Source organism: Sitodiplosis mosellana, unplaced genomic scaffold, assembly GCF_009176505.1.
Source record: "Sitodiplosis mosellana isolate CC-2019 unplaced genomic scaffold, AAFC_SMos_1.0 Smas_scaffold_3, whole genome shotgun sequence".
NCBI classification, from domain to species: domain Eukaryota; kingdom Metazoa; phylum Arthropoda; class Insecta; order Diptera; family Cecidomyiidae; genus Sitodiplosis; species Sitodiplosis mosellana.
This window is the reverse complement of record NW_022595246.1, coordinates 8,540,020-8,566,992: the sequence shown is the minus strand read 5'-3', so window position 1 is coordinate 8,566,992 and position 26,973 is coordinate 8,540,020. Positions and strand designations below refer to the sequence as shown.

Sequence of the window (26,973 nt, the reverse complement as noted above, 5' to 3'; positions counted from 1 at the left end):
TCTTATCATTGAGCAAAAGCTATCCGATACCCTCAATAAAGAGACGCCTTTGCTTCGGCACACTGCATACGACTTTGTATGTGTGTAGATATATATGGAATTCTGCCAGACGAAACAGGCAAAGACATAAATAATAATAATAAATTTGTCGCCTTTTCTATACCAAAATCGAGTTTGCACATATAGGCGAACAAGCACACACCATATCCAACCCGAATTGACACAAGAGATTCACACACATTAGGGCTTCTATTCAATTTCATTGAATGAGTCACAGCGAATACGCTTTTTGCTGTTATTGCCTTTCGGTTTAACTTTGTGTCAGAGGGCTAAAAGTGAAAACAGATAATCCGTTTGGTTGAAGTTTGGCAAAACAAGGCCAGCACATTCACACATCGTAAAATTTCACGTTGGCCATCGAGAATCTGATTACTGTTTGGTTGGCTGCTCGGTCTAACCGCAGCATGCAATTAAATGTAAGAAACCTTTATAACTCACAGCCACAACAAATGGATTCGCAAACCCGTGACAGCAGTAGCATAAGGAATCGAACGAACACCGACTCAATTCGATTCGCAATAGAAAGCGAATTGTGTGTGCGTGCGTGTATATTGGAACGCATATAGTGTTGGTACTGTGAAGCGGCCGATCACACACAATTGTGTGTGCTTTTTCAAACGCGCTGCTGCTGCTGCTGCTGCTTGCTCAGCTGCTTTTCATTTTTGCTGCTCCCATCCATGGTATATATACGATTTTTCCACTGTTGCTTTCTTTCAGTTGCCGCCCTCAACTGAGACCATTCACACGAATATCATCCATCGAAAAAATTTCACCATATCGTTTCACAACATCACACTGTACTCACATTCACATAATCTTTCTCTCGTCGCTTTGATTCAAATCGAGAAAAGTTCAAACACACAAAAATATACCTCAAATTTATTCAATTGTCTGAAGTGCAGTACAAACAGTTGCTAGCGGATTTTCCATCAAAGTATGTTTCTTATCACAATTAATTGGAAAAGTAGAAATTTCAGTTTTTTTTATTCAATCTCATTTACGTGTTTGTTATAAACCGAAAGTTGGTTTGAAATTTTGCAAATGTTGTGCCCAAAAAAGAAAATTATTTAAGTAGAAAATTTGTTCTGAAAATGTTCGTTGTTTGATGTTGCGTTTTGTGTTGTTTTCCCCTCTTTCAAAATGTTGTTTATTCATTTAATTTGAATTGAAATGCATATTGAATAGCTCAATTCTACTTAGTGGCAAGAATAGCATAAATTAATCAATTTGGATGCTCGTTTTTGTAATAAGTATAAGACTTGGACCGTTTCAGTGTAATTTACAGACAATTTCCAAAATATCCATTGAGCATTTTGTTTTTTCCATTCGGGTGTTTATTTCCGCGAGTTAAATTACAAGTAGCTTTTCTTCGAATTGTGCAGATTTACTGGTCGAATTTTAAAAATTCCATCAGAAGTTCGAAGACGAGACGAAGGAAAGAATGTTTCAGCCTTGGTTTTGATTACAAATTGAAAAAGTTACATTCATCAAGTGATTCTCTTGCTCTTCGAGTCTTCTCCGCTAATGTTCAAGTAATACTGAATTGAAATGGAAAATAGAGAGATAGAGCGGGGGAGAGAGAGAGACGTCGAATTCGAATCAACTTATGTTGTTTCCTTGGAAAATTATGTTCATTCGGTATCAATGGGATTTGTTGGTGCTTGTTTTCTCTCTCAATCTATCTTGCACACTCACACATTTTCTGCGATTTTCTTTCTTCACTTCGCCTCGGAATGACGTGCATAAATTGTTTTGATTTCTATCTTCTATTTTTCAGTCTCAAGAGAGAGAGAACGCGCGCGTTTTGATTGCATGATAATAATATCATTCGTAGAAGTGAAACCATTGCAAAGCGTTTCTTCGAAATCGAAAAGCCAAAGCTTTCGATCGATCGACCGACCGACCGAACAAAGTAAACGTTTTTCTTTGAAGACGACAAAGAGAAAATGTTACAATTGCATTGAATCCGTTGTATGTCTTTCTGTGTTGTATGTTCGGCGGTGAGCACCCGATTAAATTCTATTAACAATCGTTTCATTGTTATCGTATATTTATGTGGACGAATGAAAAGAAGAAACATTAAGTGTTTTTGATTAAAACAGAAAATAAAAATGGAAATTCGTTTCGAGGCAGAGCAGTAGCATTCAAAAAAATACTGAATGATTTGGTGCCTTCTCTTCGGTAATTACTTTTTATTTACATTGAAAATATTTCTTATCTTCATAAAAATGCGTCGGTCTTTTATTCCTTTTGCGCCATTTCATTTCAATCTTGACTGTTAATGGCAATTTCATCACTCTCTGTCTTTTTTATCTCTCTCTCTCTCTCTCTCTCTCTCTCTCTCTCTCTCTCTCTCTCTCTCTCTCTCTCTCTCCTGTACACTTCTTCACAGTCCACCAGATGACCTTGGTTTTATTTTCGCCACAAAACTTTTTCACGTTTCTTCATCGTAATTACTTCGATTCAACGAAGATGAATTCGGCAGAAAACATTTCCCGCCGCATTTCATTCGTAAATGACATGATATGATGAGATTTGATTCATATCGACATATTGTTCCAAAATAGAATCCAATTATTTGTGCACCATACCCACAAAATTATTGCTCAGGTTCATTTTATTTCCACATCGTCTATTTCAAGCGTACCTTTCCATATACCGAACGCGTGTTTCGTGTGCCGCTTCACTTGGATTAACAAACGACGACATCGTTTCGACGAGCAAAATTATGTGCGCGAAACATACACACCAGCCAGTCCATTGAATTTTATACAAACACAAGGGAATAAATTAGTATTCAATTCGATCCGATCCGTTTCTATTTACATAAAAAAAAACGACAACACCACACTACTGCACCACATTTTCGCCGAGCCAACGAAAATTTTAATTAGGAAATGTAATCTACTTTCCATTGGCGGTGTGAATGTGCGATAAAGCGTTTTGCCTGTATGCGACTCAACGTATCATTTTCGCTCTGTTCGAGGTCAGACGCTTTCGTTTGCGCATAAATTTTCGTTCATCCAATGACCTAGCCAACGCAAATTGCATTCATAAACCGCATTTGTTCGCCCTGTTCTCGTGTATTATTATTTTTTCCCTCTTATTCGTTATTTTTATCATTGTTCTAAGCTTTTTCCATGATTCACCTCTCCCTTTGCCATTGCTTGCAAAATTTGCAAGACCCGCAGCTTACTGTGTGTATGTGTCACGTAGCGATGACATTTTTTTTCCTTTTGCGTTGAGCTCGTTAAACGCTTTTCATTTCCGTCACTCACACAGAGCGAACGAGAGCGAGTGTGAAAATGGCTTCCAGTCAATCTAGTCCGGTGCAATTTATCGCTGCAAATCCATCACTTTCCGAGCTAAACAAATGAACATTTTCATAACTCATGTCTGAACTGAAGACCGTAAAAGAATTCCACACACACACACACACACACACTCTCTCTCTCTCTCTCTTCTGCTCTTTCTTTCCTTTTTCATGTTAATCATACTCATGAACCGACGGATCAAGGCAAAATATATGATTGCCATCATAGAATTGCGCAGCCTGAAATTGGCACAAGCAAATAGTACAATACGAACTCGATGAAGCAACAAGTGCAGAACCGGCACCAAAGTCAACGCAATCCACTTAACTTCGCCGAGATACCAATTGCTCATGGATTTTAATGGGAGCTTGGTGTGTGTCCTAATAGTTGTGCAATTTGAATTTGACATTATCCTTCAACACCATTCATACAAATTGCAGTAATTTTTTATTCCTCTTCAGAAAATTCTTCGCGCGAGGCGCTTAACTCGCATCGTTCGTTCGTTCATTCGGTCGTTGGTTGTTTCGGTTTTGGTTTAAGCTTTCACCATGCTGACATCACAAATTGAAATGCGTAATATTCAGCAGTTTGACCATAAATCGGGTATTGAAATAAGAAGCTTCATTTGTCTAGACTATTGGAACTTTGTGCACGATGTACTCCGGTCCGTTTTGATAGAATACACTATGGGGGAATGTTTTCTCTATATCGCTCTCTTTCTATGTATCTCTCTCCCTTCACCGCTCGGTTTCAACTTTTTTTTTCTTTTCTGCTTTAGCATCTCAATTACTCAGTTCATTCATTTGGAATGAGTCTATATTCTGGGAGTCAATTATTCAAAATTTGTAGTTACTTTTGTGTTGAGAACGGAAAGCACCAATAATAATTCATTGGTAAAATGTCTTTGTTGCTTGCATTTTGAGCTTCATTCAAGCCATTAAAAATTGGCAGCCAAATGAAACACAACTTTGAAAACTCGGTAATGGCAGGTCATAAATATGTATTATAAAAGTGGACGAGAGATCTCTGTAAAATGCTCTTCAACCATTTTTCCCATTCGAAATTCGCTGGAAAACTGAACGGTTACGTGTGTACATTACTTATTGTCTTTTGCAAGCAAGAAAAAATCGATTCGAACAACTAGTAAATTGTGAGAAAGTAAAAGAGAAAAAAAAGAAACGAAAATTGAAAATGCACGTATAGACATATAACGTGACGAAAATATATTTCCATATTGATTTTGATGTTTTCCACCCGACTGAAGAACCTTTAATATTTTTTTATTTAAAAAAATATATTTGTTTCTACCTAAAAATTATCGTTTAAACACCCATCCGTTGTCGTTGTCATCGTCCCACATCAACAGAAATTATCATAAAGAGTTTTTGAGCCCAGTCCACTTCAGGAGGAACGCACCAAAAGTGAAAAAAAGTATATATATATATATATAAAGAGTCGAGCAGACTATCATCATCATGAAAACATCATCATTCTCGTTGCGTGTTATGCGAAGGGTAAGTAAAATTGCGTTATTTTATTATAATCTTCGTATTCAAAAGAATAAAGAAGAGAACAGATAAGGTAAAACACTCCATTTTAACGAGATATCATCTTTTTATTATATGAGCCAAAAAAAAAACGAAATTTTTCTTCCAAATTTGCCTCAAGGAAGCGAATGTACGGGAAATGTTCGGCAAACCAATTGTATCATTTATCACCATCCAAAGATAATAAAACCCAATCTTGTTAAGATTTTGCTCGTGAAATCGGATCTCGAGTGGGAGAGGATAACAAATTTGATTTGGGCGAAGGACAATGGAACATTTTACTTAGTTGCCCTTCCTCTAAATATATTGGACGGCCTCAAAGGACGCTTTTTCATTTAGATTTTCCACGAAATGCGATGCATAATTGAAGCTCTTTAAACAGATAATTATTTACAAGGTCATACAATTCTGTTTCAATGTAAACAGAGACGAACCATTTTCTCCAATTTCACGGGAAGTTTGAATGTTTCCGACGGCAATTTTCCTTCGCAAGATTGATTCGATGTGGAAAAATAAACTCTATATAACTATAGGAAAAACTTTAACTGCTGAGATTGCCCAGGCAAAAGCGAATCCGAAAATTGTTGATGGAGTCACTTTTTCACTTTTCTTCGCCATGCCGAGGCCAATGGGAGTAATTCATTTTAATCAACAGCGCGAGACATTTGTTTGCCAATCAGTTGGCCATTAGAAACGTTTTATTTGTATTATCATGTAATGAATCGATGATTTATGCATGAAGTTCGCATTTTACCGGTTATGTACTCCGATTTTTTTTTATTTTGTTCCTTTCGTTGCGGTCGGGTTTAGTTTTGTTCGGTGTGTCATTGTGTGGCAAATGACGTTATATTTCATAATCATTTTGACATCGAAAATGAATATTTGGCGATTTCTTTGGAAGTTCTAACTCTGAACATTGCAATTAGCAAAGCACATTTCCATTCATATGGAAAATTCGTCACGATGGTATATTTATACGCGGATTCAATGTGTATGTGTGCGCGCACCCGAGCGTGAGCTTCCATCACATTAATTAATTACACGTCTCGAACTAACAATAATAATTGGATAAAATGATTTATTTGATGAACATTTCATGACATTTGTAGCATACAGAATATGGTGACTGTTGAAAAAGCACCTCCATCTACCGCGCACAAAGTCCAACAAAGGGCTGATTATTCTAAAAGCCTTTACTCGCCTGCTCTCCGCTACAATTAGAGCGAAAATAAAAACCGCTGGGAAATGCTGTCCTGCAATGCGATGCAAATAATCGTTCATTATTCTCAATGACTCTGTGAAAAGCGAATGTTTCATGTTCGGATATGGTACTCACTTCCTGGAACTGTATGCATTCAACTAGCTGTGTGTGTTTTTTTTCGCTTCTGTTGAAAGAAAATAAAGTTCGAGTTGCTTGTTAAAATGATTGTGCGAGGAAATTTTGTTATTCTTGTCACTCGTTGTGAAAGAGACAAAGAGAGAACGAAACAGATAGATAGAGATAGGAAGATAGGGAGAGAGATAGAGTGACTTTGGAATTAAAATGAAAAAATACAGAAAAAAATTGTTTTCGTTCCTCTTTGCCTTGCCGTTTGCAATGAATGCGCGACTACGAATTGTGTGCGTTGACAATGAGATGGAGGACATGCTGTTATATGATTATTATTTGTATTATCCAGAGAATTTTTGCTGCACTGAAAGAATTTCAATGTTCAAAGGCCCCATGAATTCTTTACGACATTATTATGATGGAAATGGAAATTTGCATTGAATTTTCATTGAACGTTTATTCGTCTATTTCCTTGTAACTGACTGACTGTGTGAGCAACAAATAGCAGCGATGGTAAATTACAATAATAAAAGACGACGTGTAGATGGTGAAAGCAACTGAGTTTGGTTCGTTTGAAGAAGAAGGAAAATGGAAGTTGTTGTCAGGAAGTAGAAGAAAAAAAAGTTCAACAACCGAAAAAAAGTGCGTCACACACTTTTACATTCCTTTGTGTGTTGAATGTGCTCGAGATATTTTTTTTTATTTTGATGTGTATCAAAACACGTCGAACGGAGAAGTAAAAAAAGAATGGTTCCGAGACAAATTTCGCTCCGCTCAGCGTTCTTGAGTTTTTAGTTACTTAATCTATTTTGTTGTTTCACAACAAACTATTTTTTGGCGCACTACATGAAATGTATTTCATCAAAGTAATTTTGAGGTAATATATTTATTTTTACAAAATGAATTACAAGATCTTGGTTTTATTTCTTTTTTGAAATATACTGCCTTTGGTTTAAATTAAATAAATAATATGAGCATACTAGAATCTAAAATTCAATAATCATGACTCAAAAAAATACTATTCGAAAAATTAATGTAATTTTGTAACAACATTTGATAATAAAAATTTGATTGGCGCTTTGAGATATTATGCACTTATTTGTCGTAACTGCTACTGTTTTGAAATAAATAAAAAATATGAGCATAAAATTCAAATTCACCATAATTTGTTTCATCACTCAAAAAGTATTAAGAAAGAAAAAAAAGCAGATTAGTAGCTCTACATTTTATGTAGTGCTAGAAATATCGAACCGAGCCGCTAGCAAATGCAATGAATGATAGGCTTTGTGTACGGATATGTGTATGTGTCGCACCTTCCAATATATTAAAACCAAATAAATTTGATTAGTGCTCACATTGATCACATTTAGGCACGCGAATTCGAACAAAAGCTTTATCGGCACCAGCCAATTTTTCCACACATCGGTCAGGGGAAACATAAAAATGAATTCACTTCATGCGAGCACGTGTGTTTGTGCGTGTGTGGATGGGCAAGGTTTCGCCTTTTTTTTGCTAAAGTCAAAGGCGAACAAAGATGTATCGGTGATTATTTTCAGCAAGAAATATCATGTGTGAGTGATTCACTTGTTCGATATGTGTATTTTTGTGAGTGCAACCAGCATGTTTTCCCTTGTTTAAACATTTTTTTTTAAATTCTATTAAACGATTTATGGGTCGTTTGAACATCATACATATTTAATTTAAAACGGTTTCAGCAGAGGAGAAAAAAAAACCCGGTTCCAAGCTATAAATTCCAATTGAGCCGCACAGCGGTGCGCAACACGGAGCACCCAGCACACACAGTGTGTGCAGGATAATATCGGGCAAATCATCTTAATGGCAAGGAATTCAATTTATTACGGACAAATATGTGTGTGTGTAAACTTGGGATTGCTTGTCGCATACTAGGCAAGCAATATCGTAAAATATTTTCCGATAAATAAGTGTGAGACTATACACTGAATGTAAGTGAATATATATTGTGTATGGTGCAAAAAGTGCGGTTGAATGAAGTTGATTCCAAATAGGAAAAACCACTACGTCTGTTTGCTGGCTGTCAATCACTGTACACTAGCTAACTAAATACGACTAAACCAGAGAGAGAATCAATTCAATTTCCGTAATTTAGTGCATTTATTTGCGTCTTTGTCGATCGACCCGTGTTTTAAGGAAGTACTTGAGTATGTGGAATTGCCCTCTCTCTGCTTTACACGGATCGCCCACACACAATCGCTCACATACACTGTTTTTTTTTTCTTCTCAAATATTCATGTAAAATATTGTTGTCCAATTCATCCAAATTGACACATCACATTCTTTGAGCCATTCAAAGGCAATGCGACGCAAAATGGCATGTACCACTTCTTGAATCGGTCGAGCGATATAAACATACGGTACAAAGGGATACAAACTGCGCCATTTATGAAGAGATAACATCTGCACCATAGTTGGGGGTTTTCACATTGCTGTGACTGCTGTTGTTGTCTGCTGCTACTAGTGCTCCTGCTGCTGATGCTGCTGCTGTTGCCTTGAATAAAATTCTATTGAAGCTTTGTTTTGCCAGTTATTTATGTTAAAATGATTGGAATTTTCAGCTCATTCTCACCGTACACACACACAAGCATCCCATTGAACACATTTCATTTGTCCAATTTGTCACGTAGTCAAGAGAACAAGAGTCGATTACTGGTGCGATCTCTCTCCCTCTCTCTTTTCCTCTCCATCGCTCTGTTCTTCTCAATTTTGTCAGGAAACATTACATCTGTGCGAATCATATCACACAAATCACCACCAACAATACGTAGCAGCACACAAAAATAAAAGAAAAATAATTTTATCGGTAACAGTTTTAATTAAAAATTCATCGTACACCTGTCAACCGCATCTGATTAAAAATACCAATGGGAAAAAAATTGCGCGTCACATTTGCATATGGTAAAAATTTTTGGCAAAGTTTGCAGCGGTCTCGAAGCCGTGTCGAAACGAAAACCAATGATTATTGGAATTATCAATCACACTGAATTGTCGATTGGACGAATGCAATTGGCATGCAAGACCGGTTCAAACGCGATAAAATTCGCGATCCACAAACTATTAGTCCAATTTAATATCATCAACTAAAACTGATAACACAATTATGTGTGGATGTGTGTTTGTGTGCGGACGCATTCGTGCCCGAGACACACTTATCAATATCAATTGCATTAGTTTTTCAGCAAACACAGATATGCGGTGTGCATTTTCAAGTGGTTTATCGTATGAGTGTGTGCAGCGCACAAAATCGGTTATCATAATTTGCGTTGTAGTTTACAGTGCAAGCGCAGAAACTTGCAATGACACACTAAAGACTGAAGATATCACTTTGTGATATAATAATTCGTTTAATTCGAAGATAAAGTTCTTGACCCAAAACCGAGAACGAGATAGAGATTAAGAGAGCGTTAACACATGAAACCAACGAACAAAGCCACAAAATGTTGCATACGCATCACAGATCACATACAGTACCGACCGACTTGCTATGCAAATTGTTTTACTACTTTGTTTCGATTGTTGAAACCAAGAAAGTTATTCGACTTTGGGGATGCATTGTTACAATTGCATTGTGTAGTTTTCGCATTTTGGACTATCTTATCGCTGTGATATCGATATTACATCTGTCGTTCTTTTCCGTATACTGTACAATTTCAAACATTAATTCAATCCACAATTGCGATGTCAAACTCAATGTACGCTCGCTCGTTCTCTCGACACACAATGCAACAAAATTGATAAAACTTTTGACATTTTGTTCGAAAACAGAAAAGTTGATTTTTTACTATCAATTTCCGACGAAAATGAAGCTCAATTCGCTTTTGCATTCCATGGGTTCGGTAAGTTGCGAAAGGTAGATGCTCGCATTCGTGCATGGTACACGCGCATCAAATTTACTAACATTCCTGGAAATTTCATACGGCACGAATGGCAATGCATAAAATATGAGCAAAAGTGGCTGAGAGTGAATGTTGATCTACTGCCGCCATAAAACCATTGAAATAAATTACATTTCGGCCTCATAATTGCATTCTCGTCACATGGAGATGTTTGCCATAACGAGCACACAAATCACAAAGGAATATAAACACAAGAAGTGGAGACTGAGGGTCGTTGAAAATCGGCGAACCGTTCCAACCGGGTGAAAGTGTGTGAGAGAGGGAGAGTCAGAAGAGAGGTGAGGACTATTTGGTCAAAGTGATGTGAACATATGTAATTTTGCAATTGATATACTTGTTATTTGGCCACAGAGGAGCAATAAACCACATGAAAAAGCTTGTTGTGAGTGACGTGAATGAGCCAGACACATATATGTTCAATTTACTACATTTTTGATGTCGTTGACAGAAGTTCAACATATATTTATCTCAAGTCATCAAAATTCATTTTTGTCGGCCTGTCACAAAACTTCCATCATAATTGGAATGTATATGAGGCAATCATGGCTCATGCTACGTACACGGGTAGGGTAAATGGCATATATATATTGTATGTGAAAACAAAACAAATAAATGACGGAAATCATGAACAAAACGGAAAATAAATACACAAAAGCTCTGACAAATAACAACGAATAAAAGACATAGATGAAATTATGTGGAATCAACATCAGTTTGAGCTCTATATGTCGACGAGATTGTTGGATTGTGACACCATAGATTCATATGAACATTTCATTGTTATCGTGTTTATTTCGAGAAATAACATGAAAATTGTTTGAGAAAATTATTTCGTCTCATGTGTCATCGTTTGTCGGTAACGATATCACCTTTGGCAACCAACAAAGAGGTAGATAAAGTCGAAGAAAAGGGAAAATAATCGTCGTAAAATGAAAATCCGAGAAAAATGACGGTTCAAAAGGATTGCTGCATCAAAATTGAGAAAACAAAGATGTTACAATCTCGAATCAAATTTGACATGCTGAAAATAAAAAAAATACTCGATAATGTTGTTGAATAAAATGGCCTTATTCGAGTTTTGCGATCTGTTATTCGGTTGATGTAGTTTGAAAATGGAAACAGAAAGAGGTAGTCTGCATTTTGGATGAAGGTGAAAAGATGGAGAAAAAGGCGAAGAAAGAAAAAAACGGTCCATCTGATGGAAAATTTAATATTTTTAGCAATGAGATAACATCCATTTCCATAATATGTGAGGACGAAATGAAGCCAGTTTTGGAAACATTGGCATATTGCATGCGAAATGTGTCATTGAAACTTTCTTTTTTTGCTTTCAACATACAAATACGAAAATTGAGATCGAAAGAGCAGTCAAGAATGGACACAGAGTGGGTTGAGAAAGGAAGAGAGCAAGCAAATGAGAGCGGGTGAGTGAGAGAGAGAGCCAGAATGTGAGTATCATGCAATTTGATCCGTTCCCAATTTGAATTGTAATCGTGCATAAAAAAGAAACTTTCTACAGACGCTTAATTTCTTTGTTGACACTTTTACTCCTGCTATATATATTCAAACATTGTTTAATTTTCCATCATCAGGGAAAAAAGCGATGTGAAGAGCTAGTGGAAAAAAACTTTTTCATCATCTTTCTCTTGCCATTGCTTTCGGATTCTGAAGCTTATCGAATGTGAACGGAAGTCTTTGTATCTGAAGTACTCTCTCCTTCGTTCGCTTGCTCGCTTGCTTGTGCAACCTTCACATAGTATAAAAAGACATGGTACAAGTGTGTAATGTAAAAGCTTCAAGCAAATATTCAAACACGTTTCGTTCGCATTTTTTCTCTACTTTGCTCTGCCCGCATTAAACTGATAAATACATTTCAGGTGTCATGCAATGACGTACTTTATCACCACGATATTGAAAATGATTCAATGATGATGCTCCAACAAATCCCCGACTGTTCATGTCATTTATGCGTATATATGTTCATTGAGCACTCTATCGAGCGTACGTACGTATCTATTTACATGCAAAATGGAATTGCAATATCTGTATACCTCTGTCGACGACCCGGAGGAAAAATCACCCATGATATGCATTGACAACGATAAGTGGATTCGGGCACATCCGAGCATTACCATCACCGAGCTATAGCTATACTTTGCTGGATGAAAATAACGCAGCAAAGTCTATAATTACCCACTATTGAAGGCAAGACATTTACTAAATGACTATAGTGTTTCCTCATGAGTTCTTCATCAGCAGCAGCAAAAAATGAGAATGAGATAGAATTAAAAGGCAAAAATCAAACATTTATAATCCGTAAGCGGTCTTATCACACTTTATTAAGAATCCAAAAGGCGTTAAACTCATTAGCGCTATCGATCCGAAAGCTTTCCACATAATAAATTCTGTTATTTTATGCTATAAGTGGCAGCCATGCTGATGTGTATGTAACCGTGTCCTAATTAAACACAAACGGGTTGGTGGTCCCGACGAGAGTGTTCACCATATGGACTTTTTGAGTTGGTATTCAAAAAATAGTTTCCCTTCGTTGTGTTGGGTGTAGCGTACCCCATTGGAATCAGTGGACCAAGACAATTATTGTTGTTGAGAGCTGTAATTGACGTGCACTCACGCGCCAAAAAGTTATTCTCGTTACCTGGGTAAACGGACTCTGCGTAGTACTTCCAAGCACGACCATGCGAAGATGATACATCAAAGCTGCCTGGTTGCAGCGGTGAAACACCGTTACAGAAAAAGTCAATATCTCCAATTGCCTCTTTCTTACCCAAGACACCCGGATTTGTGTGGATCACATCGACGAAAGCAGCATCTCCGCGAAAAAGACCTTCGAGAACTCCTCCGTTGTTAAAGCACGGGTTTGCTGAGTCTAAGCCTGGAGGTTTTAAGTTGTTTTATGCTCGTAAACTCAAATTTATTTATGGTATTTGAATGTTTATCATTTTCATACAAACCAGTGATTCGAGCAATCAAAAGCTGTGTGTTTTGATTAAAATGCCGACCCGCTGCGCCACTTTTTGTTTCGTACACGCATATATCCAACATTTAAATGAAAAAAATCACAAGAAATCGATAATACTCCCTTACCAAATCTGAGCTCCTAATGAATGACCCATCAGATGAATGAACTCAAGTGGAAATGACGATTCAACCAATTTCTGTACCGCTTTACTTAGGTACTCTCCAATCGTTTGGGTATTGAACGCCGACCATGTGTATAGCGTATCAATGAAGGCGGCTAGTAGAGCATAAAAGGTTCTCATTTCGTTTTCGGTATTGCAAAAATTAGTTCATTAACATGAAATCAAACCTGTATCGAGGGTCTAATTCAAAGGAATATAAAAAACGAATACATATTTATATTGCTGTGAAAATCGGTTCACAAATGAAATGTTTGAACTTATTCTTACCACAAAATTTACATTGCCACGACACATATATGCAGCGGCCATTACATTTTGAGCTTGTGATGCTTCTTCCTTCAAATTGGTCTTCCAACCCGTTACAAAAATGACTAGTGGATTGCTTGTATTAAATTCCGGGTGTTTCCACATTTCGTCCGGTTTCATCAATGGGATTGATATACTGCTGCTTTTCGAATGCAAAATGAACGACATTTCATCCAATTTTGGTGTAAACTTTTTTTTCACGAACACGGAATTTGAATTAAGTGCCATGTTGCCTAAAATTAGAACGAAATTTGCATGGCATTTCTATGCATCTGAGAGAGTAAGAAGGAGGGCGAGAGAAAAGAAAAATTACGTTTACTTACAAAACTGATTGAAAAATGCAAAAACCACTTGGTTGGGTAATCCAATGAATGTATTTTTGCTTAGAGAGAAAAATTCTTCTGGTGTTGGTATCAACGATGGTATCGAACCCAAAGCACCTTTTGTTGCATCCACCAACTCCCCAACCAAATCGAACAATCTGGATGGCACGCAATATCCGTCATGCGATATGAATAAAAGCCCGATTAAACAGTAAACTAACAATCGCATCTTGTGCGGAAAGAAATGCTTTCACCGAACCAATTATCTGGCCAAATTAAAATCAATCGACACTTGAACCGTACGTAGTTGATTAATTGATACGCTGCTGGAACACGCAAATATACTCGCACAACGTTAGGTTAGCTGAAAACCGAGGAAAAAACTGGGAAATTTTCTTCAATCAACCCCGTTGGTATGACTAACTGGGAATGTTGCTCAAGTTCAGATGAACTCTTCCATTTATAACGGCAAAACTCAATTTCGACACACACTAAAAAAATATCTGTAAGAATCTACACGATGATACAACAATTTTTGAAATTTAATTTGCAAATTCCATTGCGAGGTCGACATCAATTCGATGAAAGAACAAAAAAAAACTGATTAAATTTTTGTTAAATTTTTTTTCGATAAACATTTGATGTTTTTTTTTTCACACAAAAAAAAATCTGTAAGAATTTACACGATGATACCACTCAAGAGAAAAAATACCCTTCGATTCTGCGGTGTACGTATCGCTCACGCTATGCTTTCGCACTTTTTCTGCCTTATTCACACTTAGATTCTGCCGTTGTTTTGTATGACGAATATAGTGTAAGTGTGAATAAGGCAGAAAAAGAGCGAAAGCATAGCGTGAGCGATACGTACACCGCAGAATCGAAGGGTATTTTTTCTCTTGAGCAATCAAACTTGGATTTATATGACAAATCGTGTAAAAACGATGAAATATCGTGTAATTCTTAATGTTTTAAAAATGACGCAAACATTTGACAGATGCGTATATCGGGTAATAGTATTTGAAATTACACGATATTTTATCGTTTTAACACGATTTGTCATATAAATCCAAGTTTGATTGGTATCATCGTGTAAATTCTTTCGGATTTTTTATAGTGTGCACAGATGTCGACCTCGCAATAGAATTTGCAAATTGAATTTCAAAAATTGTTTGGCGGAAAAAAACCCAAAAATTTGCACCTTCGAGAAAATAATAATTGCTTTTTTCATTCATTATAATTCTAATGGTAAGCGGTGACCATATGTGCGTTACGCACATTTTTCGCCATGTTTCCATGCGTTTATCTGACGAAGTTGCAAACACAATTTTGCACGGTAGTTGCCAGGTAGACAAGACTGGTAGAGAGAGAGAGAAAATAAGCATCTACGAAGCATTTTCAGGTTCATCGTGTGACGTAAATCGAGATCTGTATTGCACATTCCGCTGGAAGTAACGCAACACGATACATCTACATTACGATTTATTCGTTCTCGTGGATCTAATTGAATGGCTTTCAAATAAAAGATTAACGTTTCCAAAGTATATATTGCGAATTATCTTTTATTAGAGAGGTGGAATATGGCGTATTATTACATTTAACATTCAAATCAGAAACAAAACAAAAAACTCTATGCTGTACTTAATTCTACATTTTTATCATCAATTACAGTACTGGCTCGGTAGTTTTATCAAATTTATGAGGCATTATGGGTTATTTTTTCGTATCTTGAGCGAATAAATTTACACAAATTTTAGCATAAAGAATAGATAAACGTATGACGTTTCAATTTTGTTCTCATTTAAATGCCATTGAAAAAAAGACGAACTAAGACCAAATATTCTTCACAAAACTGCCAATAGTTGATCCAGTTGAAGTGCTTACAGTTGAATCAGTTGTGGTGCTTTCATTGCTCGTTGTCGATTCTACCGATGTCGTTTCACTTGTCGTTGTTGAACCTATCGAGTTATCACTGTAATAACTCTCAACACAAACTGGTTTGAAATCTTTCGTCGCATTCAAACCGAATGGACTTTTGTCATTGGTTTTCAAAAAGAAGTTTCCCTTCAAATTTTGTGGCGTCGCATACCCCATCGGATATGCTCTGCCCGGGCAATATTTTGCCGAGTATGCTGCTAACGAACCACATTTCACTCCCATAAAATTATTTTCATTGCCCGGATAAACTGACTCAGCGTAAAACTCTGGAGCACGTTGATGTGCGCAGGAAATCGACAAACAACCCGGTGGAAGAGGTTGCACGCCATTTGGATACCAGTCAATATCACCTATGTAAAAGATTCATGATCCGTGCAAGATTTAATACTTCATTTTCTAGATCATTCACATTTTATTGCTTGAAACATAAATGAAATGCATAGTTTACCTAATGGATCACGTTTACCCAGCGCTCCTGAATTCGAATGAATTACCTAGAGAATTCAATTTAAATTATTTGTTTAGAATTGATGCAAGAAATACCTCTAATGAATAGAGGGAATTTCAAGCGCAAAAATTACCATAACAAAATCGGCATCGCCACGCGCTAAACCTGTTAAATTTTCACCCTGATTAAAACATGGATCTGGAAAAATTGTATGATTAAATTTAAATGAGTCATCTCATCTAGTTGTATAATTAGCTAAAATAATTGCTATTGAAAACAAATTGAAAATATTTACTGGCTGGGTCGAGTCCGGTTATTCGTGGCAATAGTTTATTGGTTTTGTAATTCAAATTTCTACCAGCTGAACCGGCAACTGTAATTTGTTTTTAGCGAGAAAAAAAGAATACATCAACAACAGCATTATATTTCATCTCACTGGAACTATAAATATTGTGGCGTTTTTTTCGTAAAAACCAAAACTTACTGTGCGCTCCAAGCGAGTGACCTAGGTACGATGCAATTGTTATTTAAAGAGAACGGGAAAATGAGAAATAATTGCTTGAAATCACGAGATACAGAGAAAAAAACGCAACGCACAACGGTTTACCGTTGAAACGGAAGCTTAAACAATGTTTGAAACCTACCGATTAAGTGAATCTTTTCGACGGGATACGACTGTATCAAGTGTTTCAACGATTCAGCTATAACATTTCCTATTTCCTCCGTATTGAATGCGCTCCACGAATAAAGTGTATCCACGAAACCAGCTGTGTAGGGTAATAAAAAAAATTAAGTTCTAAAAAATTATGAAATTCACTACACTTCGTGTATCAAACTAAAATTTAAAAAAATACAGTAACGAAAAAAAGTCAAGAAACCAACCTGTGTCGACAGTCTAATCAAAAAACACCAAACAGCGAGAAATGTAAAAAAAAATATAAAAATGAGGAAAAATTAAATAAAAGGAAGTAACCATGTGGAAATGATAGAAAAAAAAAATGAAAATAGCCAAAAAAAGGGAATTTAATTTAAAACAACAAAAACAATGGAAAAATGAGTGAAAAACTAGGCCACTGTACATTACCACAAAATTAACATTTCCTCGGCATCGATATGCGTCGTAGATTTTGTCGAGTGTAGGATTTTGGGTGTCGTTAAAATTGGTCGTCCAGCCCGTAATGACCATGACGAGTGGCAGTTTGGGATCGAATTCCTTGAGCGACCATAATTCTTCCGGCGAGTCTAACGGCACGGAAATGTTTTTGTTTTTGGTTTTAAGAACGTAGCTCATGTTACCGATGTTGGGCAACGAGCGTGGCTGTACATTTTTCGTTGAAAGTGCTGCCGAGCCTATGGAGAAGAAGAAGGAAGAAAAAAAAACGGAAATGGCTCGATTACATCAAGTTCACAGCGATATTGTTCTCAATTTCACTCACAAAATGTGTTGATGGCCGAGAAAACCTGTTTGGAATGGAAAAGCGTCGCAATTTTCATAAGAAAAGCACAAACAATGTGTAGAAAAAACTCACTTGCTCGAATGGATAGCCGGCTATAAGGTTTTTTCCCGCTTGGAAAAGGTCCTCTGGTTTTGGAATAGCATCTGGAATTTTTTCCAAGACACCTTTGGCCACATCTGTTGCCGATTTACCAATATCACCCAGATCTAGTGGCTCGACGGTAGTTGTATATAGCGTAAACACCAGAAAAAATAGCAAAAAACACTTCATCTTCCCTTCCAAACGTCTAACAACACACAATTTTAATGGGAAGAAAAACCAACTTGCGAAAAGGCACTTTGAAACATGTAATGCTTCCTAATCGACAGTTTAAAGCCAACTGTTTGAATTTCTTAAAATCATCGATTTTTTTATCTCGAGAATCAACGAGATTTTAACGTGTTTCTGTCTGACTCATTGCGTCTAATTGTATTCTCAAGTCGAAACACGTCGCGCTATGCGGTTGCAATATAGTGTTGTCGTTTGATGCCTTGCTTCATTTATTTGCGTGAGAATTTTGCATAATGTTCAAACGTCGGAGACAATGAGAAATAAACACTAGTTTTTGATGTAATCAAGTCGTTGAGTCAGTGTAAAAAAAGCCCCCTCCAATTCGGTTTGCTAAATATTTAGCCGTAAATACAGTAACATTGCGTGCAATATCATCACTCATCGCCGCAAAATAAACGTTGCAAAAAAAAAAACATGAACAACGTTATCATTAATTCATTAGATCCGTGCATGTGTTTGTGTGTATGCGCGCGAGCGTACTCGCGCATACCTTACCTACAACAAAAATGTTAATGATTGCCACATTTTTTTTCTTTTTCTTTCCATTAATTTATGTTTATTAAATCGAATATAGAATAAATAACATCACAAGTTCAATGTTACAACTACCAGCAACAATTGTGCTACTCGCGTCTCAATCGGTCAAGTTTCTGGATGATTTGTGCCAACTGTTGCACGTTTGCATATTTCGTAAAGGTACGACCGTACGGTGTCTTTTTGTTTGTTTCCAAATAGTAATTGCCGCGTGCCGTTGATGGCGTATCGATTCCCATTGGAATGTGTTTGATTGCACATTTTCCATCCCGCAGCGCCGATAATGAATTGCACTGTGTTCCAATGAAGTTGTTGCCATTGTTCTTGTACACAGTCTCCGCAAAATATTCATAAGCACGACTATGTGCGCACATTATCGTCCAACATCCTGGCTGCAGTGAATATTGTCTGACCGAAGGGAGAGATAAAATGTCGATCAAGTTTTGTTTGTTTCGAAATTGAAATAAATAATTGAATTGTAAGTGTTTGGTAAATATACCCATTTGGATAAAAATCTATGTCGCCTCTGGACTCTTTAATTCCCAAAATGCCCGGATTTGTATGGATAATGTCAACGAACGAAGCATCACCACGTTGTAGTCCATTCAAGCGTTCGCCTTCACTAAAACATGGACTAAAACCACCAGAAAGGAAAACAAAATCAAATTAATCTCACAAGTATTTTCAATAAATGAATAAATAAATTTCCGTGATTTACCGAGCTGGATCTAGGCCCGTTACACGTGGTATTAATTTATTGGTTAAGCGTGTGAATTGCCGTCCCGCAATTCCAGCAACTAATTTACGAGCAGAAAAAACAAAATATTATTCATAATAATTTTTCTGGTTCTTTTTTCCTATTCTGATGTAAATGTTTTAAATGAAATATAGATACTCACTGTGAGCACCCAATGAGTGGCCTGCAGTAGAAAAATTGGTTTGAAAATTTAATAAAATTTCGTGTGGTTATTTGTGTGTAATCAATTTTATTAAAGCATTTTGTGCGATGGTTTACCGATTAAATGAATTCCTTTCACATCGACGACTTTGTTCAGCTCAGCAATGGCCGCACCAACGATTTTTCCCACGCCCTCTGTGTTGAATGCGCTCCAAGTGTACAGAGTGTCGATGAAATTGGATGTGTCGAACACCTAATGATTTATCATTGGAAAAGTGTCAAAAATGAAAATCCCAGTTCAAAAATTGAAGCTCAAAGGATAAAGACAAACGATGGTCAGAAGTTTACTCACGATAAAATTGATTTTTCGTTGCCTATATGCTCGATATAACGTTTCCACAGCTTCATTCGTTGAGTTGACGTTCGTATTCCATCCGGTTATAACCAGTGTGGTGTTCCATTCTCGATTAAACTTTGAATTGTTCCACAGTTTATGCGGTTCAAGCAATGGAATGCGAAAAGTGTCACCATGAGGCGTGTAAAATTGAAAATTCATCAAGTGAACGCTCGGCGTAATCGATGGTTTGATCACATTCAAGTGGATGGCTGCACTGCCTGCAATTATAAATCAATTGAGTATGGTGTTAAGTTGTGTGTTGTGTTGTGCGGCTTCAATTAAAAGTGTGTCCCTTATCACTACTCCATTTTCTATCCACTCACACACTGAATTCACAGCATACGCAATCGCTTCCTGTGGCAAACCGATTAAAGCCTGCTTGCCAATGTTGAATATACTTTCGGGCTTTGGCACCAAATTGAACACACGACCAGCCAACTTGAATGTCCTCGGCAACGATTTTATCAGCAATTTTCCACGCTCAATCATTTTACTGATTAATCCTCGGTGAGCCGGCATTTCCGTCGATTCTATTGAACGACCACTGTCACGTTCCAGAGATAAAGCATCCTCCTCAAATGCACCACTTACAACGGTTGCACTCACAATCACACACACCGCCAAACAAACAATTAGCTGACAATTTTGAAATTTCATTTTAGTTTTCTGCTGTTTCGAAACCACACAAACGTGTCTAAGCTCAGAAAACTGTGGGAGATTTTATGAAAATTGGATTAAAATCGCTTTCGTTCGGTGTGAATAGAACAAGCCGAATGACAACGTTGGTGTGTTCTGATCGATCTATATATCGTTTTTCTTGTCCAAAAACAACACTTTGATGTGATGTCAATAGGAATTCCACTTTACGTAAAGACCAACACCGAATAGACCAACAAATTCCCATCTCGGACAAAATGCGTAAAAAAACAACAACAATGAATCTTACATTTACACCATAAAACCGGTTTCCATCAAAACTAACATCGGTTTTGTTTATCCAAAATCGAAGTAGTTGTAGAACAAAGTTTTATTGTTGTTTCGGCTTGTTCAGAGTCAGTTAGAAAACTAAATTCAAACCATTACCTTCACAATACGAATGACAAATCTCACTGCTGTCGGCACCAATTACGTGTTCGATGTGACAACACGACAAAAACACTTCAATCTGTGCCGTTACACTAAACTAACAATTCACATCTGATAACCGTTTGCTTTTATAGTCAACTTCTTCAATATGACATTTTACACTTCTATTTTCACTAATTATCCGATAATTGAGTTACTAATGCTTTTGCTGTGATTGTGTGTGTGTGTGTGTGTGTGTGTGTCTCCCGTTCTTCTCGAACTTTAGCCAGGCAACCAGGCAAGAATTCCGATACGCATTCTGCATGTGTTATGCTGTGTGTTATTCCAAAACTAGTTAACAGCATTAAGTCAACACTGGAGAACAGTTAAGTTATTTATCACACACGTGCTCTGACATAAAATCGCTTTTGCTCTACCTTTACACTTTTGGAATCAAATATTTGCTCGTTCGAACAAAAGGTTCACATCGTCGTATAGTTCCATAGTGAATGTCCCAGTGGAAAAGTTCAGAATCAAAACAAAACAAAAAACACACATGACAAAAAAAGTGTATCAGAAAGATAATCTTTTGATCGGAATGAAAGTTATTTTTGCTCTCTCATCAGCTGTATTCTATGACAAAAAACCGTTGAATCGGAATGTATATCTGTTTGAATGTCATGCATTAGAAACCTGTTATGCATAAAATAAATTAAATAAACGCAACGACCTGTAAAATTAAATCACTGAAATAAATATAAATAAAGACGTCATATGTCTTTAAAACTCGTCAAAGAAGTTCTATCTCAATAAATCGGTTTCGATTCGAAACTTTCAAATGCAATTCGGTTTGAATTGAATATTTCAGTTCAGTTGAATCAAATATTTTGACGAAAGTAAAACTGTAAACGAGATAACATTTCGCTTTTGCGGGTGAGGCACTCTGGCGAAAGTCAACGGAACTAAGCGTATCGAAAGCACAAACCATTTTGGCTTTGAGGGAGAGAATGAGAATAATCAATTCGTTCTCATTCAAACGTGTTGATGAATGAGATTCACTTGAAAAACCGATGCGTGTGACTTGTTGCAATTTCTAAAGGTTGCAAGTTCATGTAACAAAGATTTATTGATGTTTTGCTCCACATTTCATGATCAAATCACTGAATACTGAATATTATTTATACGCATCTCACATGGCATATGCATTATCACATCGCATTTTTTTCTTCATTCTTTTTGCGCATTCAATGAAGTTTATCGTTTTTGAATGAAATTCGCCAATGTCAACAGCAAAATAAGTAACTTTATTCGTATTTTAAATACACAACAATGGCCACTTTACTCATTACAAACCGGTGTAAATCCTTTTACTGCATTCAATCCATAGGGACTTTTGCCGTTGGTTTTCAAAAAGTAATTTCCTTTTAAGTTATGCGGTGTTGCATAGCCCATGGGATACTGTTTTCCTCGGCAACTGTCCGTGTTTAAAGCATGCAATGAACCACATTTTACTCCGAGAAAGTTGTTTTCATTGCCCGGATACACGGATTCCGCATAGAATTCAGGTGCACGTGTGTGTGCACACACAATATCAAAACAACCTGGTGGCAACGGGTTCACTCCATTGGGATACCAATCAGAATCGCCTGAAATTAGCACATGTAATGAAAGTGTTTAAAAGTGAGCTTTAACGAGGAGCATGTAAACATGATCATTTGGCGTGTTTCATTGGATGTCTTTCCTTGAATCATCATCATTCGAACATTAAGGCTAAGTGTTATGAGAGCAACTGTGCACAAAGCAATGCGTATTTTGAAAATGGACCAAAATTAAGCTTTGGAATCAGTTTCAATTAAGCTAATAGTGTCGGTTTGCTTGATTATACATTGTTGTAAGCACCGAATGGAGCATAGTTGCATGAGTTTTGTTGCCCAGTTCAATTTTTACTAATGTAATGGGTAGCGAATAAGTTGTGCAAACAACAGAAAACACACACCATGGATTTACATAGATAATCTTCACCGGTTTGTAATAATCACTAATCCCTGCTCTACGGTCAGGGAAAAACAATCGGTGATGATGCGATTTGATGCTTTGCAACAAAGTTTCATTTTACCTAATGGATCACGTTTTCCTAAGCCACCACTATTCGAATGAATGACGTCGACAAATTCAGCATCGCCACGGCCAAGGCCAGTCAAAGCCTCTCCAGAATTAAAACAAGGATCTGAAAACCGATCATTAATCACAATTTCACAGCAATTTAAATGCCAAATAAATGGAAGAAAATAGGTATTTACTTACTAGCTGGGTCTAAGCCTGTTATTCTCGGAATAAGTTTACCTGTTTTTTCAAACAAATTTCGACCAGCCGAACCAGAAACTGAAGAATAATTTCAATAATTTAATAGATTGCAAATAATTTGTTATTCCGAGTGAAATGTAAATATGTTTATTCATCAACGTACTATGGGCGCCCAAGCTGTGACCTAAAAGATGAATTTTCTCAATGGGATAATTTTGAATTAGTACTTCCAACGCATCAGCAATAAGATTTCCAATTTCTTCGGTGTTGAATGCACTCCATGTATACAATGTATCGATAAAGGCAGCTTGATTTTATGGATAATGCAAAGAGGCCTGTCAGTTTAAGCTGCACGCATTTTAATTAAGTTCAATTTAGAGCACAGCTTACCTGAGTCAAATGCCTGATATTGAGGTATAACATGAAAACAAGAGAAAGTCATTAGCAACTTAAGAAAATTAAAATCAATCTTGAGTCAAATCCAAAAAAAAATTCTTGGCGAATTAAAAGGAACATAAGGCTTACCACAAAATTGTACCCTCCCCTGCATTTATAAGCTTCGTACACCTTTTCCAGAGTAGAACTTGCGGATTTATTGAAATTTGTCGACCATCCCGTAATCATCATAACGAGTGGACGTGAGCTATTGAATTCAGGCAACAGCCACAGTTGTTCTGGTTTATTCAGTGGCACTGAGATGCTCTGATTTTTGATTCTCAACACGAAATTCATGCTTTCAACATATGGCGTTATGTTTGGCTTAACATTTTGTGTTGTTAGAGCTGCTGAGCCTGGAGTGTCAATCATACGAAGATAAAGAGAGTCAGATGGGTTTGCGTAAGAAATTAATTAGTAGAATTATTGTATGCATTCACTTACAGAATGTGTTGAGCACTGAAAAAACCTTTAAAAAGAGAGTATTTTTCAAGAAGATTGACCAACAAATATATCAAAAAAATATTTCAACTCACTTGATTGAATGGATATCCGGCGATGATATTTTTACCACATTCAAAAAGATCCTTCGGATTTATAATAGAGCCCGGTATGCTCTCGGCCAACCCTCTCGATATATCTACAACTGATTGGCCAAGACCTCCGAAGTCAATAGCTTTGGTCGTAGAATAAAAGGCAACGAACACCACGAGCGACAGCGAATACTTCATTTTGATTCAACCACTAAACTAAAATGTTAAATGGTCTATAATCTAAGTATACTGTCGTCATTGCAAATTGCAATCAATTTATACTAAAGACTCTGTTTATTTTTGTTTCATGAAAAAAAAAACCGAACACGGAAACTTTATTGGCGATAATAAAGAACAAATACAATAATGATGGCGAATTGAATAAATTATCAACGAGATTATTTCGCTTGATTTGAACATTGTGCGAGCAATGAAGTATGTGATTGATTAAACGATATAATTGCAAAGCTTGTGGTTGGCTTTTACTTTTTGACTTGAAAACGTATTTTAAAAATGAATCCCGAGCGGCACAACAGTTTTCATAACGCTTGTTACTAGTGTCATAAAAATTGTCGACACCTTAGAAAAGTCTTTTATAACGCTTTTTTACAGCACTATAAAAGCCAAATACATAGGCGCAAAAAGGCTGGACTAAAACGGGTTTATAAGGGTGTATAAAAGCGTAATAAAAGTACCTTATAAAAGTAAAAACTTTTATAACTACCAAATGATATCTTTTATAAGGCTGTGAACACACTTTTATAGTGGTTTATAAAAGTTGGTATGCAGGAACTTTCATAACACTTTTTTAATTCAATATAAATGTTACTCTAAATCACTTGTATGAGTGGGCTTATAAAAGTGCTTTAGAAGTCTGATTTTCATTTATAAAAGTGTTATAAAAGGGTTGAAAAAAACTTCACCTCAGACACTTATATGTTATAAATGATATAATAAAAGTGTTTAAAAAGTGTTATAAAAGTACTTTTATAAGCTGAATTATAAAAGTTGTTATAGAATGCGTTATAAAAACTGAAACTTTAATTATTTTCGAAATTCACCTATAAAAGCATTTTAAAATGTTCATAAAAGCAAATGGTTTTATAAGCTCAGATGTGTACCGCTCGGGATATGAGATCAACAGCAGCTACGCTATTGATACATTCATAATGGGATTGTCAGGTTGAATTATCACTAAAATCTTCAAAACGATAAAGTATTTATAACCAAATTTCTATTCATATGCAAATATAGCATTTTATCGCTTTAATAGTTGTCGATCCATATTTATACGAATGGAATTCATTTCGATAAAAATGACAATATTGCAGTTGTCCAAATATAAAACCGAACACGAGCTTTGATTATATCATTCAATTGACAAACATACTGCAGTTTGTTTTTTTTTTGCAGTTTGAATTATTCCATTCACATTGCTCTTATCAAATAAACATTATCGGACATCACTACTAATGTCCATCAGCATACGAAAAATCCTATCAAACTGAATTTCCGAGACTATTTTTCGTTTGTAAGCGTTCAACATCTGTTTCGTTTTTATCACCGGTTGTGTTTGTCTTTCTAGTGCGTCAAAGGATTTGAACCAAATTCGTCGAATGAATGTTTTCAAATTCACCGAATGGAAATATTAACAAATGAATTATTTAAAAGAAACCTCAGTTTGTCTCTGACGTCAAAGCGAAGAAAAATCCTTGTGGTTTCGATTTTGTATCCGAAGGAACATAGAAAAGCGAGGCCATGATAAAGAATTAATCTGTCGAAGAGAAACCTTGTAAATCGATTTTGTTGATAAACTGTAAATAAATTCAAAATCATGCACCAGGGAGTAGTAGGACCGATCTGCCAATGTTCTGCAACAATGAGATGTTGTAATTCTTTTCAGTTCCAGGACTTTGAATAAAGGAGTTTGGTTAACTATAATCTTATTAAAACGGAATATTGACTCAACTATTGAGCGAATGGAATGTGAATGAAAATAATAAAGAATATTTAATTAAACCAGAACAATCAAGAAGATGTTGGCTCTTATAAGACTATAGTCAATCAATCATCCCTTATTATCATGTTCCAATAGATGTAGTCAGTTAGTTGACCGAAGATCATTGACTCAAAATAATACTACTAGTACTGATGCATTACATTTTTTTATTTGATTTATTGATATCGTGAATAATTGAACCGCAGAGAATAATCCTAGACTATATCTACATGTCTGCAAAAGCGGAACTTAAACACGTTGTACGAAAGAAAAGGCATTTTGAAACGCTATTGCGGATATTTATATTGACGACTCTTCCAGTGGTGATTAAAACAAGCAAGTTACTTTTACTGGTTCAATTGAACTTAAATTCGCTTTATTCGGTAAACGTTTTCAAGTTTCTCTTTTGCCAACACCGCGATAAAGTTTCAGCGGCCCAGTTTTATTTTAATTTCTTTTCAAACAAAAGTGGTTTTCAGTACAATTTATTCTCGATTTTTTCCCTCTTCCAAGGGGCCATCAAGAAACCTTTTCACTTGATTTATTAGTCTTGAGGGAATTCCACGAATATTTGATGTGTTCTCTGGACTCTGCGAATGTTGTGCACTGTGATTGCTCGATGAGTGTTGCGAATTGTTCGAGTCATACAAATTTTGGTGGTTCGG

General features: G+C 36.3%; 4 protein-coding genes across 4 annotated transcripts in view; 1 reads left to right on the top strand and 3 right to left on the bottom strand.

Moving 5' to 3' along the window:
- The first annotated feature begins 791 nt into the window (after positions 1–791).
- Positions 792–26,973, top strand: part of LOC129565919 (calmodulin-A-like) — a 60,330-nt gene continuing 34,148 nt past the window's right edge. The window contains exons 1-2 of the mRNA XM_055441266.1: positions 792–994; positions 4,741–4,888. Of these exons, the coding sequence (XP_055297241.1) occupies positions 4,850–4,888 (39 nt within the window). The 5' untranslated portion in view covers positions 792–994; positions 4,741–4,849. The remainder of the gene's footprint in view (positions 995–4,740; positions 4,889–26,973) is intronic.
- Positions 12,490–14,797, bottom strand: LOC129565918 (vitellogenin-1-like). The gene is made up of 7 exons (XM_055441263.1): positions 14,686–14,797; positions 13,974–14,486; positions 13,612–13,883; positions 13,512–13,524; positions 13,289–13,439; positions 13,156–13,214; positions 12,490–13,076 (listed from the first exon to the last, which is right to left on the bottom strand). Exons 2-7 carry the CDS (start codon positions 14,200–14,202, stop codon positions 12,646–12,648), a joined length of 1,155 nt encoding a protein of 384 aa, XP_055297238.1. The 5' UTR covers positions 14,203–14,486; positions 14,686–14,797; the 3' UTR covers positions 12,490–12,645.
- LOC129565592 (uncharacterized) lies at positions 15,510–24,542 on the bottom strand. Its single transcript, XM_055440610.1, has 26 exons — positions 24,313–24,542; positions 24,221–24,245; positions 23,867–24,132; positions 23,732–23,744; positions 23,505–23,648; positions 23,342–23,419; positions 23,154–23,264; positions 22,391–22,683; positions 20,296–20,680; positions 19,928–20,190; positions 19,693–19,828; positions 19,577–19,597; positions 19,396–19,474; positions 19,177–19,311; positions 18,771–19,085; positions 18,624–18,633; positions 17,886–18,170; positions 17,793–17,817; positions 17,441–17,706; positions 17,239–17,251; positions 17,001–17,123; positions 16,841–16,861; positions 16,652–16,729; positions 16,490–16,554; positions 16,357–16,402; positions 15,510–16,258 (listed from the first exon to the last, which is right to left on the bottom strand). The coding sequence occupies exons 1-26, from the start codon at positions 24,505–24,507 to the stop codon at positions 15,798–15,800; spliced, it is 3,852 nt and encodes a 1,283-aa protein (XP_055296585.1). The 5' UTR covers positions 24,508–24,542; the 3' UTR covers positions 15,510–15,797.
- The window catches only part of LOC129565591 (vitellogenin-1-like), a 2,033-nt gene continuing 1,853 nt past the window's right edge, over positions 26,794–26,973 (bottom strand). The window contains exon 7 of the mRNA XM_055440609.1: positions 26,794–26,914. Coding sequence (XP_055296584.1) covers positions 26,794–26,914 — 121 coding nt within the window. The remainder of the gene's footprint in view (positions 26,915–26,973) is intronic.